The following is a 19574-nucleotide window of genomic DNA, read 5'->3' as shown; positions in this document are numbered from 1 at the left end:
GTATTTTGTGGAAGAGCCACACTCAAGGGGCCAAAGAGCCGCATGTGGCTCGCGAGCCACAGTTAAAATGTCCCATGTGCATTTGAGAAGAATGTGTATGTTGTTGAGTAGAGTGTTCTGTATGTCTGTTAAATATAGTTCATTTGTTGTAAGTCCTCTATTTCCTTACTTCTGTCTGGTTTTTGTATCCATTATTCTGAAAGGGGTTCTAAAGTATTCAATTGTTATTTTAGAACTATTTCTCTGTTGATTATGTCAGTTTTTCTTAATATTTGATGGTTCATCATGAAGTGTCTAAATGTTTATATATCTTGTTTTGCTGAAACTTTTATTAGTATATTATGTCCTCCTTTGTCTCATGAAATCTTTATTATTTAAAGTCATTTTGGTCTAATATCAGTGTAGCCAATTTTGGTTACTATTTGAATGGAATCTCTTTTTTTTAATTAATTTATTTTTTTTATCTTTAAATTATTTGTTAAGGAATTACAAATGTGTCCTCATTCCCCCCATTAACCCCCATTTTTTTTTAATTTTAAAAAATATTTTATTGATCTTTTACAGAGAGGAAGGGAGAGGGAGAGTTAGAAACATGAGAAACATCAATCAGCTGCCTCCTACACACTTCCTACTGGGGATGTGCCCACAACCAAGGTACATGCCCTTGACCAGAATCGAACCTGGGAGCTTTCAGTCCGCAGGCCGATGCTCTATCCACTGAGCCAAACTGGTTAGGGCTGGAATCTCTTATATCCTTTTACTTTCAATCAATTTATTTCTTTGGATCTAAAGTAAATCTCTTGTAGACAGCATATAGTTGGCAGTGTTTTTCATCAATTTTGTTGATCTCTCTTTTCATTGGAGAGTTTAATGCTGTTACATTTAATGACTGACAAGGATTTTTGTGATTTTGCTATTTCTTTTCTATATGCTGTATATATTTTTGCCCCTCATTCCTTGAATTACTCTTTTTATGCTTAGTGTGTGTTTTTTGTAGTTAAACATTTAAATTCCTTTCTCGTTTTCTTTTATATATCTCCTTGTATATATGCTATGGCTACTTTCTTTTTTTTTAAATCTTCACCTAAGGATATTTTCCCATTGATTTTTAGGTAGAGTGGAAAAGAGAGGGAAAGAGGAAGATAAGTATCAGTGTGAGAGACACACATTGGTTGCCTCCTGCATTTTGTTCATGCGTAATTTTCTTGACATTCTCTCTTTTTTTTTTTTTTTGCTTTTTGTGCAGTTTAACACAGTTTTAAAGTCTCTGTCTCGCCAAAACCGGTTTGGCTCAGTGGATAGAGCGTCGGCCTGCGGACTGAAAGGTCCCAGGTTCGATTCCGGTCAAGGGCATGTACCTGGGTTGCGGGCATATCCCCAGTAGGAGATGTGCAGGAGGCAGCTGATCGATGTTTCTCTCTCATCGATGTTTCTAACTCTCTATCTCTCTCCCTTCCTCTCTGTAAAAAAATCAATAAAATATATTTTAAAAAAAAGTCTCTGTCTAGTAAATCTACCATCAGGTCTTTTTCAGAGACAGTTTCTGTTTATTTTTTCTTTTGAATGGGCCATACTTTACTATTTTTTGTACGCCTTGTAATTCTTATGTTGAAAACTCAATATTTGAATCGAATAATGTAGTAACTCTGGAAATCAGACTCTGTCCCTTCCCTAGAGTTTGATGTTTTATTGTCTTTTGTTATTTTCTTGTTGTAGGCTGTCTCTGTGCCCAGAAACAGCAACATCCCTTCCATCAAACTCTCTCTCAATTCTGACACCCTCATGTCTTTCATCTTATCAAAACGCCCAAAGATGCCCTAGCTGGTTTGGCTCAGTGGATAAAGCGTTGGCCTGCAGACCGAAGGTCCTGGGTTCAACTCTGGTCAAAGACACATACTTTAGTTGCAGGGCCCTGGTCGGGGCTCATGCAGGGGGCAACCAATCAATGTGTTTCTTTCACATTGATGTTTCTCTCTCTCTTTCCCGCTCTCTTCCACTCTCCAAAGCCAGTGAGTGAGCCATCTTCATGCAGAGTAGAGGCATAGAGGAAATTTTATGTTTGGAGGTGAGTGGGGAGGCTTTATTGGACTCTTGAGAGTTCTACACATATTCTTTCCCAGAACATCTTACTTTAAAAGCTGTACCCAATACTCTCACACTCCATGTTGAGAGGTGCTATGCATAAGTGAATCTGAAAATATATATAGAAGATGATGTCACAGGGGCATGCCTTCCATAAAAGTTACCATTATCCAGAGCTAAATATTGTAGGTTAAAACTTCTCCTGCTCTGCCTTCAGTTGCTGAAAGTCCATTTTAAAAGAAGATAGATGGGCCCTAACCGGTTTGGCTCAGTGGATGGAGCATCGGCCTGTGGACTGAGGGGTCACAAGTTTGATTCTGGCCAAGGGCATGTGCCTTGGTTGCAGGCACATCTCCAGTGGGAGGTGTGCAGGAGGCAGCTGATCGATGTTTCTCTCTCATCGATGTTTCTAACTCTCTATCCCCTCTCCCTTCCTCTCTGTAAAAAATCAATAAAATATATAAAAATAAAAAAAAATAAGATAGATGGAAACCATATTGCTTCCATATTTACTAGGAACATTTGGGTTCTGGTCTTAGCAGTAGTTGTACAGTCACTGTCATCTCAGGTTATCTGGCACAATGAGATGTCCCACATCCATCTTCCACTAGATTCCTCAGAATTGTGAAAGGAGGTGAGGTTTTCTTGTCTAATATCCTGTGTGCACTTCACAGATGGGTAAAGTGAGACACTGAAAGGCTGTGAGTTAGAACTCCTGCTTCCTATGCTGTCATGCCTGGTTAGGCAAACTTGAGCATTTTTAGGGAAAGAAGCTGCACACAGGCTGCTTCTTGGATGTTTCTAGAGACGGGTCCTGATGCATTCAGGGCATCCATGACCTAGAGGAATGGAACAGTGTCTCCCATTTGCTGTGCCCTGCAGACACAGAGTAACTCTTGGCATTCTGCTTTGCCAAAATCTTGGACCAATTTTTATAGTTCCTGTTCTAGCAGAGAAAGAAGCAAGGCTGTTGCTGTTTTACTAAGATCCAAAGTTTGGATGCACAGGTGGTCCTAAGATTTCCAACTGGCCCTTTGGTATCACTCTTCAGGAAGTATATGTGGTGGGACTTTTGGTTGCTATCTGAAGGCCCACATGTAGATCACCAGCTTATTTTAAAACAATATAACTCGGGCATAGCCAGGTGGAAGGGCTACATGGGGTGAGGTGTTGGGAAAAAACCCAGAGCTCCCATGTCCTCCAAGCGTGCCACACCCCAAATCTCCACATGCCTACCAACCTGGAAGGTCCTTGAATGTGCTTGAAGTAACTAAAGTTCTAAGTCCTTTTAGTGAATTTGGAAGCATTCTTTGTATTTGGGAAGTCTGGTGTTTAGTTTTGTTTCTTTTCATATCAAAGATGAAATTAATCCTTAAAGATGTGCAAAGTGCTGCATTCCAGTTGCTAATGCAGATCCTATTAGTGTTATTTTTTTACCTAAATGGAATTGGTCCATGTCCACATGGCAACACCTTCCACCACTTTCAGGAAATGCAGGGAGGAGTCAATGACCAAACTACCCCTCCCTCGTGAATAGGGCTCCAGTAGAAACACTCTGAGAACCCACGAGTGGAAAACATCAGCCAGGTTCACATTTAGTCTCCCTTTCTTGACACAACCTTAATTCATTCCATTATTGGTCCAAGTACCATCTCTTCTCATTCCTGGCCCCTTTATTTTTGTTCTACTTAATACTATTATGTGGTGTTTTATCCATCCTTACAAATAGTCTTAAATCCTTCCTGTATGGAATATAAACAAAATTTCCTGGGTCTAAAAAAAATGTCAGCCCTGACCGGTTTGGCTCAGTGGATAGAGCGTCGGCCTGCGGACTGAAAGGTCCCAGGTTCGATTCCAGTCAAGGGCATGTACCTTGGTTGCGGGCACATCCCCAGTGGGGGGTGTGCAGGAGGCAGCTGACCAATGTTTCTCTCCCATCGATGTTTCTAACTCTCTATCCCTCTCCCTTCCTCTCTGTAAAAAATTAATTAAATATATTTTAAAAAATCATTCTTGCCGAAACCGGTTTGGCTCGGTGGATGGAGCGTCGGCCTGCGGACTGAAAGGTCCCAGGTTCGATTCCGGTCAGGGGCATGTACCTGGGTTGCGGGCATATCCCCGGTAGGAGATGTGCAGGAGGCAGCTGATCGATGTTTCTCTCTCATCGATGTTTCTAACTCTCTATCTCTCTCCCTTCCTCTCTGTAAAAAATCAATAAAATATATTTAAAAGAAAAATCATTCTTGCCATTTGTTACTTTTATACGGAGCTTGGCTCTGGAGCACAAATGGAAAGAAAAAAGAACAAGCAGCATATTGTACCAGCATTTCCTACAATCCCCATTTCTTTGATACGTGGAAGACATGGCACGCCTGCATTCGGTGTGTACTGACATCACAACTCAAGAGCCTTGCCACCACACTCACCTCTTGGCACTTGGGATCTACGTACCTTCTGCAGTGTTGATGCAGAATTAGTGGTCAGTAGAGCAGGCTTCTCAGTGCTGTGGGTCTAGTATTAATCAGGTCTTTCCAACCACTTCTTTTATCTAGCTCTTACACTCCCAGGCCAATATTTCCTCTGCCCTTTATCACCCCAGGACCAGGTACTGGGCAAGTAGAAACTACCCTTGCAGCCCAGAGTCTGCTGAAATTATTCCAACCATCCAATCCTAATCCTGCTCAAACTTATCTACTATGCCTTGCCCATTCCTTTCTGGAGAAACCACAGCATAGGCTCTGGACAATGCTCCCCCTCCCTCCACCCCAATTTGTTCTGCCTCCTGACCCACCTTACACTTCCTGGTGGTCCTGCACAATGTGGTTCCTTCTCTTAGAAGCTGCAAGTACCAAATATTTCATTCAAGGCAATTGTCTCCAAGTCTGTCATCTTCACATACCTGATTAGAACAAATCCCTCATACATTTTAACACAGGTTCAACCCCCTTCTTCAGTCAGGAGAGAAGCAACCTGTACTCCGAGGAAATGGCTCCCCACACAAGGATACACACATCCTTTGAAGGCGAATGGGATCACACATGTGCTACCCAAATATCAACATGCCTAGAGCATCTGCAGGGGTCTGCCTGTGTCCTGTAATCCAGTTTCTTCAGTCGGGCCATTGTGCTGGCAAAGGCAGAGCTGCTTGGTGCCATGTCCCTGCTGGGGCACTGCATCTGGTCCCAGATGCCTATGAAGGAAACAGCGTTGGGGGCTTGCCAGCAATGCAGAGATGAGAGCAATATTTCCTTCCTGAAACACTTTGCAAAAATGGAAATTATGTTCCAAGTTCTCTGTGCTTTATCTTAACAGTGCACCCGTCTCTGATTACCTAAATATCATTTTACTTTCCCCAACAGCTCCTTACTCGTGCCTGAACAATACTCATCTGACCTCTTTTCTTTCTCTGAAAGGCACATCACAGCCATCTTACACTTAGGAAAACTAGACAGCACTTTACCACCCTGCTTGGGGCCATTTTTAAACAGTGAAATCGCCATCAAAGACACAAAATCGTGGAAAATGTGGCACTAAGTAAACCTCGAAAAGCAGTTGTTTACAGTATGAGAGGAAACAAGAAGGTAGAGCTTTGTCTTGTCTGAACTTAACTAAGATGTGTGCACTGCATGATTCCAATTTTCATCTCTCTGGGCATATCTAAGAATGACTGTGAAAATGCTCCAAGTATTGATTTTGGGGTTACAAAGAAATTTTAGTGAACCCTGGCCAGTGTGGCTCAAATGTTGGATGCTATCCCATGCACTAAAAGGTTGCCAGTTTGATTCCTGGTCAGGGTACATACCTGGGTTGCAGGCTCAATCCCGGTCTGGGGTGTGCGGAGGCAGCCAATCAATGTTGCACTCTCACATCAATGTTTCTCTTTTTTTATTTCCCTCTCCCCCTTCCTCTCTGAAAATTAATTTAAAATCTTTAAAAAAAAGAAATTTTAATGAGTAGGCAAACCTAAAAATATGGAGTCCGCAAATAATGAGATCAACCTTATTGTCATCAATCTAAAAGGTTTTTATGCACTTTCCACAGGCCATCTTACTTTCCACAGTACCAGTAATAGCAGGGCTGAGAGAGGTAACTGGTGTAACTCAGCTGCACATCCTACAAAGGCTTTCCTGTGAAAAACTAGAAATGACTGTGCTTCTCAAAGCAGAATTTCCATCAGGTGCAGAGTTGAAGCCTCACACCCACACCCTTTGTGATCATTAACAGTCACCTCAGTCCTTTCTGTCACCTCCTCTCTCTGCCTTCAGTTCCTGCTCTGCTTCTCGGAGCTCCCACTCCTGTACTGGGGTGAACTCCTCCTGAAGGGCCCCATCATCGTCCAGGTCGTCTTCACTCACCAACCCCCACGGATAGTTCTTGGGGGAGAGATCATCGTCCACACGAGGTTTGGCCTTCTTCTTCCTTGTCATTTGCCTTGTCAGCTCAGCCACCTGCTCTGGCCCCAGCCATGCTGGGCTCTCGCCCCTGTGTCCTTTCTCTCTCCTCTTCTTGTACTCCATGATCTGCTTGTTGAGAGCCTCATGATCAATCCCATACAGACTCGAGTGCACGGCAGGGCCCAGGGCGTCACACGGCGATGGAGCATCTGCGGCCTCAGGGTCCCTGGAAGGGAGAAGCACAGATGAAGCGCCAGAGCAACTTCATGGGAGCTCCTGGGCTAGTGCTTCACCTTCCCACACCCATGGCCTCTGAACTGTCCTAAGGTCTACCTAATGGAAACTGTGGAGGATAGGACAGTGAGTTTTGGTTTTGGCACTCTCCAGTCCAGGACCACTCAACCAGCACTCTTGGTGCCTGTGTGTGGCACAGGCCTCGACAATTCTGATGCAGCCATTTGCATGGTCATTAGACACATTTTCATTCTCCTTCCCCCCAATTAAACATGCCCAGCACACTAGGCCATATTTGGGGCCGTTTCTTGATGCAAACTTAGTTCATTCTATTATTGGTACAGTGGCACCTTGGCCTCACCAGGTGCCACCAGAGCTGCTGCAGGCCACTCACACCTTGCATCTGCCCAAGAACTGAGCACACGTCCACATGTATCACCTGAAGTCACTTTGTGTGAGGTCTTCTTGTTCATCAGGGGGTCCAAAATCAGCAATTGCCAGTAACCGATCCACCTGGAAAAGAACAGAAGGCAGTTCAGCAACCACACCCGCAGTGCTGTGTCAGAGCTGCATGCACCCTGCACTGGGCCATAGGCCTTCCGGGTGCACTTTACGTCACTTCTTCCAGCAATACCTTCCCAAAGACGAGACCATACAATAGCCAGTGCTTTCAAACACCTATTATTTTAACAATCACATTTTCTTTGATGATGAACAGTTTTTAAAAACCATTGAAATTTGTAAATGTTAGTAAAATTTACTAACAACAATTGGATATTAATTGAATTATGTAAGTAACATTTACTGTTTTGTAAAATGCTTGTTTTGCCACAGGATTTGTGCTTGGGGAAAAAGCCGGCCAGCACCAAGTCAGCCTTCCTGGGGCAGTGTCCACTCTAGTGCAAGCCCAGACAGCCCGTCACTCTGCAGCAACTGAAAGCAGTGTCACCCAGGGATGCCGATAAAAATTATAAATGTGCAAAGCAGCAGAACCAGGAGTTAAATTAGTGCACAGAAAACACCAGAAATAAGATTGACACAAGAAAGACAAACTGGGAGAAAAGAGTCCCAACACACGCTCTGACAGGAACTTGGACCAGACATATAACTAATCTGTACAACCCGAAGATAAGCAGAAATAAAAACAAGCAGGACTGGCCCTGGCCAGTGTGGCTCAGTTGGTTAAGCATCATCCCATGTACCAAAAGGTCACTGGTTCGATTCCTGGTCAGGACACATGCCTGGGTTGTGGGCTGATCCCCAGTCAGGGTATGTATGGAAGGCAACTGGTTGATGTTTCTCTGTCTCTCCCCCTCCCTTTCTCTCTCTCTCTCTCTGAAATCAATAAGAACATATCCTTGAGTGAGGATTAATAATAATCTATCTATATAAAAGCCTAAGTGACCATTCGACCAGTAGCTATGATGCACAATGTCCACCAGGGGGCAGACGCTCAATGCACAAGCATGGAAACATGGGACAGACTGATGAATCTCAGGAGTGAAGGGTGAGGGGAGAGGGGGGAAGAGATTAACCAAAGATCTTATATGTATACTAGAAGCCTAGTGCACAGATTCGTACACCTGTGGGGTCCCTTGGCCTGGCTTGCACCCTCCCGCAATTTGGGACCCCTCGGGGGATGTCGGACTGCTGGTTTCAGCCTGATCCCCGCAAGCCAGGCCAAGGGACTCCACCAGTGCATAAATCCGCAACAGTGATAATAACCATAGGTGGATTGCAATCCAGGAAATGAGAGAAAACAGTAAGCACAGGAGGGTAGCTCTGGCTGCCTCAAGTTTATAAATCAAGAACTGGAGATTTGGTTCACTACTTGAGTTAGAGAGATAAGCATTAAAAAAATACTAAAGCCCAGGCCCAGCTGGTGTTGCTCAGTAGTTCAGCATCAACCTATGAACCAGGAGGTCACGGTTCCATTCCTGTTCAGGGCACATGCCTGGGTTATAGGCTCGATCCCCAGTAGGGGCAGTGCAAGAGGTGGGTGATCAATGGTTCTCTCTCATCATTTGTGTTTCTATCCCTCTCTCCCTTTCCCTTCCTCTCTGAAATCAATAAAAACATGGTTAAAAAAAATTAAAGCCCTAGCCAGGTGGCTCAGTTAATTGAAGTGTCATCCTGTATATTCAAAGGCTGCGGGTTCAATTCCCAGTCAGAGCGTGTATAGGAGGCAACAGATCGATGTTTATCTCACATCAATGTTTTCTTATCTTTCCCTTCCTCTCTCTCTGAAATCAGTAAGAACATATCCTGGGGTGAGTATTAAAAAGAAAAAAATTAGAACCAGAAAATAAGGTTACATCTGGTGACTCAGGCTGGGAATGAGCATGGGAATTTGTCTTTTCATTTGTGCCCTTTCAAGTATTACTTTGGTAAACAGTAAGCATTACCTTTTTAGAAACCTCACCTATGTAAAAGTTTACTTCAAAAGTCTATGATTTAAAGGCCTCACCTCAGCTAGAACTGCATGCTGTTTGTCCTGAACAAACACTATTGGTGGCATGTTCCTCAGAGTCTGCTGGGACAGCAAAAGATGCCTGGAAAGAGACAATGCAGATTAGTGCTGTGGCAGGTGACATTCACAGGAGAGGTGTGAGAGTGCCAGAAACAAAAATACGTGATAATCTCACAAAGACATAAGAAATAAGATTTGCTTATCACATTATTCAAGAATGAAAATGTCAGCCCAGAAAGGCCTTTAACCAACTGCACATTACAAAAGGGATAAGAAATGCATCATCACCACAACTGTTTTAATTCTCTAAATGCAATTATTTATTGAGATCCCTGTAAATACACTGACCTAAACTTAGAGGCCCTCGCCATAGCGGTCTGGCTCAGTGGAGAGAACGTTGGCTTGCAGAACAAAGGGTCCCGGATTTGAATCCAGTCAAGGGCACATACCTTGGTTGCAGATTCCTCCCCAGCCCAAGCCCTGACCGGGGCCCGTGCAGGAGGCAACCAATTGATGTGTTTCTCTCACATCAAATGTTTCTGTCTTTCCCTCTCTCTTCCACTCTTTCTAAAAAAATCAATGGAAAAATATCCTTGGGTGAAGACTATAACAAAAATATAATAAACCTAGATGCCTTCCTGGGCATCACTTTGGCCTTGGCCTCCATGGTTGGCCACTAACCACCCATCAGTGTTTCATCCTCTATCCAATGGACATGCATTGGCAACGACACCAACACAGTCCCCAACCACCCAGATGTCACACAGAAGTGATCTCTGTATTATTCAGTCATGCAACAAGCCGATGAAAGGTAAATAAGGGTGCAAGTATCCAGTGAAAATGTGGCTGTGACGTAAAGTGTATTTACTCAGTGACAGCAGATCTAGGTACACAGTTATGAAAAAACCTTTACACTAAACCCTGGCTGATCAGAGTTGGGAAAACATTATGCTTAACTAAATTTTCTAACTACCTAAAAATCAATTAGAAAACAATACTGTTATCTCAACACTTGTTGGAAATTTCTCACTTTCTTGTTTCTGTTAAATGTAAAAATCAAATTAACTGACCATTCTTTAGTACACACCTTTACAGACTCTTACGGATCACTGTGACAGGTGTCAGTGATCACCATGCAAGAGAGCTACACAGATGATGTGAAAATACCAGCTCCTTGTACAACTCTGACTTCTCAACATCTGCCTCCTTCTCCTGGCAACGCAGGATGCTATATGGTGAGAGGTAAGAGCCACAGAGAAAGCAGAGGGAAGCAGGAAGGAGGGATTCCAATTCTGAGTGCTGGTTGGGTGGGTTTCTGGACTTTTTATAAGCCTGAGGAGAAAACTGAATAACTTCTTTACTATCACCCAGCTCACCAGTTCTCAAAACTTCAGGATTCCTTTACACTAAAAACATTACTGAGGACCCCAAAGATCTTTTGTTTATGGGTTATATTCATCAATATTTACCATACTAGGAATTAAAATAAAAAATTTAAAAATATGTATTTATTAATTCATTTAAAGTAAACCCACTAGGCCCCTGACCAGTTTGGTTAGAGTCATCTGGTAAGTCATGCAGGTTCGATCCCTGGTCAGGGCACATACAAGAATCAACCAACGAATGCATAAGTGGGACAACAAATTGATGTTTCTCTCTTTCTCTTTCTCTCCCTCTCTCTCAAAAGCAATAAATAAATTAAAAATAAAGTAAACCCACCAAACATTCACATAGACATTTTTAATGGCAATAACTGTTATTTTCCAAAAATAATTACTGAAAAGAGTGGCAATGTATTACAGTTGCAAATTTCTTTAATGCCCCGCTTAATGAAAAAACAGTTGGATTCTCATATTTGCATCTGCATTCAATCTGTTCTGATGTTATTTTGGCTGAAATATAAGAAGAAAATCTGGCCCCGCATAGATTTGTTACTGAAAAATGGAGGACTATATGAACACCCTTAAGAAAAATGTGGATCTTTTTGATACTAAACAAAAACTCAACACATGATCGTTTTTTAAAGGTCAGTTGCAATGTGGAATCGGAAACCAATGAACATGCCTCACTGTCACACTAAACTCCCTGGTCTCTCTTGGACTTTGACCTTTCCCTACGCGTGGCTCTGTAACCTCACACGCACTGGCCATCTGGAAGCACTGGGTCAGCAAGGGACGCAGGTTGTTGGAAGGTTGACTGACACATTTCACCACACAACACTGCCTTTGTTGGCATCACCACCAATCTCATCAGTACTTAACAGTATTTATTGGAAAGCTGTCAAACTCACAGCGGTAGTTATGCTTTCTAAACTTCTGATTTTTACTTCAAAGCCTGAATTTTATCATTGGCAACATGTATGGTCAGTTGATTTCCCTGAAGTGACAGGTTCATTTGGCCCATTTGCAGAAAGTGTCTGTTAAATACCCAAATCTCAAAAACTGTAGTTGGTTCTCTTGCTCCGTCAAGTGAAAAAGTGTCTATTTCATCACCTGCAGCATTCTTCCCAGGGACAGCCACCCTACCTCAGCACACAGCAGGGGCTCCACATATACTTCCCACCACATACAATACTAAAAAGACAAGTATTCTTGCCCACTCAATGTGGCTCAGCGGTCGACTCATGCACCAAGAGGTCACCATTTGATTCCCAATCAGGGCACATACCCAGGTTGCGGGCTTGATCCCCAATCAATGTTAAAGTTTCTCTCTCATCAATGTTTCTTTCTATCTCTCTCCCTCTCCCCTCCTCTCTCTAAAATCAGTAAAATAACATTTAAAAAAAAAAAGACATGCACCGAAGGGTCAAAATTTAATAATATTAGTAACTTTTACTTACCCATCAAGGATATTCCCTTTTTTCTTTCTTTTTTTAAAATCCTCAACCAAGAATATTTTTCCATTGATTTTTAGAGAGAGTGGAAGGGAGAGGGGAAGACAGAGAGAGAGAGAGAAACATCGATGTTTCACTGATTGGTTGCCTCCTGTACGCACCCCAGCCAGATCGAGCTTGCAACCAAGGCATGTGCCCTTGACTGGAATTGAACCCAGGACCCTTCAGCCTACAGGTTAGCGCTCATGTGAGCATGTGGCATGAAGCTATGATGACTACAGGTCCTCTGGTGGCTTCAGTGCAAATGTCCACACAGTGAAAAAAGAAAATAACATCTTATTATGAAAATAGCTTTAACCTCATGAACCCCCCAAAATATATTGGGGCTCCCTAAGGATCAAGGACCACACACTGAGAAACACTTGCCTAGATTATGGCTTATATGAAAATGTAAATTATACTCTGAAGTTCAAGACAATGCTTCCAGCCCTGACTGGGTAGTGGTTAGTTGGAACATCATCCATACACCGAAGGGTTACGGGTTCAATTCCCGGTCAGGGCACCTACCTAGGTTGCAGGCTAGGTCTCCAGTCGGGGTGTGCACACCCGAGAGATCGATATTTCTCTTTCTCTCTCTCTAAAATAAGTAAATAAATAAAAACCACCAACAAATCCTCGGGTGAGGAAATAAATAAAGAAAGAAAGAAAATGCTTCCAAAATTTCCCTCAAAAGCAAAAATACATCATGAAACAGGCTGGTAAATTCCAGGTGCTGCAAAAGCAAACACACCTGGCAAGCAAAGCATCCTCACCTCATATGTGCTGAGAATCGCTTCAGGGTATCCTGGGTGTGTGCATTCTGCTCAGCAGAACCAGTCGTCCTCCAGTACACACGGCAGGCGGAGAAGTCTGAGGTCAAAGACACCTGACACCCCCCAACCCCCAGCAAATCCCTTTCAGTTTAAGTGGGTTTTCCACAAACAATGCACAGGAGATGGAAATTAATGAGATAGCATGTCCACCTCCTGAGATGCTAGTGCTCCAGCTGCACTATCACAAGCCACCATCTCCTGCACACACTCTCAGCTGAGGAAGCGGGGCCAGAAACCGAACCCTCACCTCCCCAACCCCGACCCCACAGCACTCACTGAAAACACCTGAACTGCCACTATTCTCCTCACTACTTCCCTTTGGCTAAACTCACTCTGAGTCAGCGGTTCTCAACCTGTGGGTCGCGACCCCTTTGGCGGTCGAACGACCCTTTCACAGGGGTCGCCTAAGACCATCCTGCATCAGATATTTACATTACGATTCATAACAGTAGCAACATGACAGTTATGAAGTAGCAACGAAAATAATTTTATGGTTGGGTCATAACATGAGGAACTGTATTTAAAGGGCCAGAGGGTTGAGAACCACTGCTCTAAGTGGACAGATGGCAGAAAGTCACCTCCTTCATCTTTACTCCAAGACAAAGGCAGACATATCAACTTCTCATCTGACCCACAGGTCTTCGATTGCTCCATGTCATCACACTTTCTGGGCGTCTGACCACACACTTGGTGCTATCTGGTCGGATACCTCCTTTCCCTGATTTGGTACCACAATCATCCCCTCTATCTGTCTTCAGTACTTAAATGGCCACCCTTAGCATCACTTCCACAACCCAAACTAAAGACCTTGTGAGTGACCTGGTGCCTTTTTCCCAACGGTTAGGCCAGCAATCCTGTCCCATTTCTGTTTGGCCCCTGCAGTCTACCTTGGACAGCTCCACATTCAGGTCGTAGATCTCTTGGCTCACTTCAGGGCTGCACAGCAAATCGCTGAGCGCTTTGTAGAGGAGGCCATTCAGGGCCCTCAGGCGCACGTGGTCTTCCTTCCTGGTTTTCTTTGAGGTGCTCTTTGTTAGGAGTTCCAACTTGGATGGCTTGTAAGTCTGCATTAAGAAGAACAGACACAAAGGCTAACATTAGATTATACATTAAACTTGTGCTAACTTACAATAAAGGCAGCTGGGAAGAATTTGAACACCTTGATAAACAAGAAACAAATATTACACTCAACCACCTTAGCTTTAAGTTTATTTTACAGAGCTGGATTCTTCCAGATTTTACCTAGCATTCCTCCAAGATAAAAATTACTGCCCGGCTCAGTGGTTGAGTGTCGACCTATGAACCAGGTCAGGGTTCAATGCCCGGTCAGGGCACATGCCTGGACTTGATCCCCCTGATCCCCTAGTGTGAGGCGTGTAGGAGGCAGCCGATCAATGATTCTCTCTCATCACTGATGTTTCTATCTCTCTCTCCCTTTCCCTTCCTCTCTGAAATCAATAAAAATATATTTTAAAGAAAAAAATTACTGCCCTGGCTGGTTTGGCTCAGTGGCCAGAGCATTGGCCTGAGGACTGAAGGATCCTGGGTTCAATTCCAGTCAAGGGCACATGCCCATATTTCAGTCTTGATCCCAAGCAGGGGGCATGCAGGAAGCAGTCCGTCAATGATTCTTTCTCATTGTTAATGTTTCTATTTCTCTCTCCCTCTCCCTTCCTCTCTGAAATCAATAAAAAGATATTTTTAAAAAATTACTGCCAGTACATATTTTTCAAGAAAAATTTTTACTGAAATATAATCCACCCATAAGATGCTCCCTCTTAACATGTACAATTCAATGGTTTTTAGTATACTCAGTTTATTTTTTTCTATCAGTGTCCCCAGAGTCATTAATTACATAAACTTGTGCAATATATCTATATAAATGTGTGTTTTATACACACACATTAAAAACTGAATGGCCCTGGCCAGTTTGGCTCAGTGGATAGAGTGTCAGCCTGTGGACTGAAGGGTGCCAGGTTCGATTCTGGTCAAGAGCACATACCCCGGCCCCTGCTGGCCAAAAAGTGGGTCTCATTGCCACTCGCCGGACTGGGCATCTACAGGAAACCAAGACTGTACAGGAGTAAGAGAACTAGAGCGGGGGCCTCAATAAACTTTGTTTTCCTGTCAAATAAAAAAAAGAGCACATGCCCCGGTTGTGGGCTTGGTCCCCAGTGGGGGGGGGCGTGCAAGAGGCAGCCAATCAACGATTCTCTCTCATCCCTGATGTTTCTATCTCCCACTCCCTCTCCCTTCCTCTCTGAAATCAATAAAAATATATTTAAAAAGTAAAATAAAATAAAAACTGAATGGACATTACTATGTCAGAATTTGATTACAGATAGGACCTTCTGGAAAACTTTCGTGTCAGTAATTTTTTTTGAAGGTCCAAATTCCATATTACCAATTCAACCAGTCCCACCCCTGCAGACCCTGTCCTTCCAACATGGAAATGGAAGAACTGCCAGGCTGGAGCCTTGCAACTTCTGGAACCTCATGCCCATCAAGGCTGTGAAGGTGCTCATTGCTGCTACTCTACTTACCAAGTGAGAGCCCAGGGAAGGGCCTTCATACCAAAACTTCTTTCTATGGTGAGAAAATAAGAATTATGTTAGGCACTGATAGTAAATTAGAGAAAAGTTACATATGCTAACTTGAGCTTATGATACCAGAACTATTTCTAAGGAGCTAAACTTAGACACTGATATTATGAGACTGGGAATCTACTGAATTGACAACAACATGGGCTGCGGGGGAGAGAGAGAAGACAGTTTCAATTCAACCTCATAATTTTTTTGTAATGTTTTTACTGATTTTAAAGAGAAAGGAATGGAGAGGGCTATAAAGAAACATCGATGAGAGAGATAATTCAGCTGGCTCCTGCATGCCCCTCACTAGGGATTAAGCCCACAACCTGGGCATATATCCTGACCAAGAATGGAACCAGGATCTCTTGGTTCATGGGTTGGAAGCTCAACCACTGAACCACATTGGCTGGGCTCAACCTCATAATTTTTACTCACAGTCTACTTGTAGTTCCAAAGGTAGAGAAAGAGGGTCTTAACAATACACCTCCCCAACTGCACAGGAGCACTGCACTCTACCTGATAAAGCTATCTCCAGGAGGTATAGATGAATGACTGGGGTTGAAAAACTAAGTAAACAGGTGCTTCTCAGTGGTGCAGGGGGAGGTTCCAGATGAGCAAGGAAAGGAAACTAGAATGGTCCATGTGATAGTGAGTTAGAGTTGGAAATTTATATGAATTCAAGTTTCACTTACAACAGATTCAGATGGTGACATACAGAAATGTTTACAGATGGTATATATACATGAGTTAACATAAACTCCGATTTTTTCTTTTTTGCTTCGTCAGCTGAAAGGGCCTAAAAGACTGACACCCCAATAGAAATGAACATACTCAGCTCTCAGATCATGGCTTCTAAGGTCATTCTCCATCAAGAGGAACCAGAACTCCTTGGAGAAATGGCTGATTCTAGAACTGCGGCTTCCTATAGTGCCACAAAGTAAGGAAGTGCTAAAAATAACCCTGATCGGTATCTCAGTGGTTAGAGCATTGGCTGGCACACCTAAGGGTTGCCATTTGAATTTCCGGTCAAGGGCATGTACCTGGGTTGTAGGACCGATCACCAGCCCATGTGGGAGGCAAACAACCAATGAGTCCCTCTCACGTCGATATTTCTCTCCCTCTACCTCTTCCCCACCCTCCCTCCCTTCTACTCTCTCTAAAAGTCAATGGAAGAAATGTCCTTGAGTGAGGATTACAAAAACCAAAAAGAATAAAATCCTATATAATAAAAGGCTAATATGCAAACTGTCCCCATGGGTGGGAGTTAGACTAACTGGGAGACACGCGCTGACCACCAGGGAGTGGCGGTGGCAGGCAGCCAAGGGAAGGGAGGCCCCAGCCGGCAGCCGCTAGGGACCCTACCTGTGCATGAATTTCATGCATTAGGCCTCTACTATGAAATAAAAAATGTAAAAGCCATCACAAACCCCATAATGATTATACCCAGGGGATATAGGATCCAACTGAAAGAACTTCCAATGGTCAAACTGGAACAAGTTGAGCAAAACAAAGGAGTACTGGATTATAACCTACTAGAGGCCCGATGCATGAAATTCGTGCACTTGGGAGGGGGGGTCCCTCAGCCAGGCCTGAGCCCTCAGGGGATATCCGACTGCTGGCTTAGGGGAGCAGGCCTAAGCCGGCAGTCAGACATCCTTAGCACTGCCGCGGAGGTGGGAGAGGCTTCCGCCACTGCTGCTGCGCTCACCAGCTGTGAGCTCGGCTTCTGGCTGAGCGGCGCTCCCCCTGTGGGAGCACACTGACCAGCAATCCTCATTGACCAGCTCCTGCATTGAGCGTCTGCCCCCTGGTGATCAGTGCACATCATAGCAAGCAGTCATTCTGCCATTTTGTCAATTTGCATATTAGCCTTTTATTATATCGGATGAGCCCATACTAACAGGATTCATAAATGTGGAAGAGACACATCACCCATGCAGAATTCCAAATAATTCATGAGCATAACTCCCACTCACGAGTGGGCTGCACAGGGTGACTTTCCCCAAAGACGACAGTATAGAATGGATGGTAAGTACCCTTATAGTGGATACATCTGATAGAACAAGCTCAGTCAGTGATCAAAGCTAACGTCAACAGTGATAAACCACGTGACAGCATGTGCCCCAGACAGGATGTTATGTAAATGGCACTTAACCTCTATGGTCTTCCTCCCAAAAACCTATAACCCCAGTATAAACATGAGAAAGACATCACACAAACCACAACAGAGAGGCATCCTACAAATAGCTAACCAGTATTTCTTAAAACTGTCAAGGTCTTCAAAAACAGGGGCAGTTTAAGAAACTGCCACAGTTAAGAGATGACAATGACCACGTTACCTGGTCCCTGAATGGGGTACTGGAACAGAAAAAGGACACTAGATAAAAACCGAAGGAAATGTAAATAATGCATGGACTTTAATTAATAACATGACAATACTGGTTCATTAATTATTACAAATGTACCAGACCAATAATGTAAGAAGTTAATACAAGGGTATGGTTTTATGGAAACTCTGTGCCATCTTTGCCAAATTTTCCATAAATCTAAAACTTTTAAAAAGCAGTCTATTAAAACAAAAAATTATCTACCACATATGTCTACAAAAGTGGGATAGGCCGAAACCGGTTTGGCTCAGTGGATAGACCGTGGGCCTGCGGACTCAAAGGTCCCGGGTTCAATTCCGGTCAAGGGCATGTACCTGGGTTGCGGCACATTCCCAGTAGGAGATGTGGGGGAGGCAGCTGATCGATGTTTCTCTCTCATCGATGTTTCTAACTCTCTATCTCTCTCCCTTCCTCTCTGTGAAAAATCAATAAAATATATATACTTTTTAAAAAGTTGGCATAGGTATTAACATATTTCATTATCTCTATCTCTTACCATAAAAATCTATCCTGACAAACTTTCAAATTTATTTCTCAAATTAAGCCCACCCGCAAGGAAAGCATTAACATGGAAAGAAAATTTTTCATGTTTTTCTAATTTTATTTTCTGATGAAACTACTCTCCTGAAAAACGGTACTGGTAACAAGAATCAACATAAACGTATAATATATATCATTTTGCTTCATACTACCGGCAATTTTTAGAAGACTATTATCTCAACTGTAAAAGAACAGATAAAAGGGCAGGAAAAACGCAAATGTTAACAAAGTGGAATTGCTGGTGGTCTTTCAATAATCATTCATTTAACGAGCAAAGGCTGCCCTTGCTGAAGGGGTGCCATGGACCCCGCCGTCCGCGGATCCCAGCGTAGTGGGGCACCGCCGCCCGTCCGTGGACTCCGCCCCCCGCCTCGTGGACCCCCGCCATCCCTCCGCGGACCCCAGTCCGGTAGGCACCACCCCATTCCCTGCTCCCTACCGTGAGTGAACCGCTCCCATCCCTCCCCCCCTCCCCCTAAACCCTCCCCCTCCCCTCCGCCCCGCACCAGGGACTCCGTACTTGGTTTTCGAGGCAAATTTCTGGAGCAGGTTCTTGCCGCAGGAGACCGGGGAGCCATGCAGGTCTCGGACACCGCCAGGAAGAAGCCCCGCCTTGCGGCCGCCGAGTACCGTCCAGAGCCCCGCAGGGTGTCCCCACAGCCCGCGGGCCGCCAGCCACATAGCCCCCGAGAGAGCCCTGGGGCAGAGCACCGTGAGGTGCAGCGACGTGGGGCGGGGCGACGTGCAGCAACGCGGGGCGGGGCGACGTGCAGTGGGGCGGGGCCCCGAGGTCGAATAGGAGGGACGTGAATCCGCGGTGCGGAAAAAGAGGTGGAGTGACTCGGGCGGGGCGGAATGTAAAATATGGGGCGGGGCTACGTGCACGTGGAGCGACGTGCGTGCGGAGTGGGGCGGGGCGACGTGGGCGGGGCAGGGCCTGGAGGACGGGTAGGCGCGATGAGAAGCGGCGGGGCAGGGCGACGCGAGGTGTGGTGACGCATGTGCGGGGCGGAGTGACGTTGGGTGGGGCGTCGCGGGGCTGGGCGACGCGCGTGTGAAGCGGTGTGGAGGGCGCGGGACGAGGTGACGTGAGGGGCGGGGCCTAGAGGACGGGCGGGCGGGACTTGAAGCGGCGGGCGGGACCAGACGGCAAGGTGAATTTTTACCTCTTGGA

At 44.5% G+C, this 19574-nt stretch overlaps 1 protein-coding gene across 3 annotated transcripts; it reads right to left on the bottom strand.

Annotated features, from left to right (window-relative positions):
* Nucleotides 1-2555: 2555 nt before the first annotated feature.
* On the bottom strand, nucleotides 2556-19151 carry RBFA (ribosome binding factor A). Of its 3 annotated transcripts, none has more exons than XR_009454122.1 (8): nucleotides 18921-19151; nucleotides 15429-15471; nucleotides 13773-13949; nucleotides 12826-12938; nucleotides 9178-9262; nucleotides 7150-7223; nucleotides 4340-6702; nucleotides 2556-3886 (listed from the first exon to the last, which is right to left on the bottom strand). XR_009454122.1 is itself a non-coding variant. In XM_059706461.1 (7 exons), exons 1-7 carry the CDS (start codon nucleotides 19079-19081, stop codon nucleotides 6312-6314), a joined length of 1044 nt encoding a protein of 347 aa, XP_059562444.1. In that variant the 5' UTR covers nucleotides 19082-19151; the 3' UTR covers nucleotides 4319-6311. The 3 variants fall into 3 exon arrangements, 1 of the variants encoding a protein (XP_059562444.1); XR_009454123.1 differs by lacking the exon at nucleotides 2556-3886 and having other exon boundaries at nucleotides 4319-4753; nucleotides 4808-6702; XM_059706461.1 differs by lacking the exon at nucleotides 2556-3886 and having other exon boundaries at nucleotides 4319-6702.
* Nucleotides 19152-19574: the final 423 nt, after the last annotated feature.

The sequence above is a fragment of the Myotis daubentonii genome, chromosome 8, assembly GCF_963259705.1.
Source record: "Myotis daubentonii chromosome 8, mMyoDau2.1, whole genome shotgun sequence".
Taxonomy (NCBI): Eukaryota; Metazoa; Chordata; class Mammalia; order Chiroptera; family Vespertilionidae; genus Myotis; species Myotis daubentonii.
Note: the sequence above shows the minus strand (reverse complement) of the source record. Positions and strands in the feature narration are given on the sequence as shown.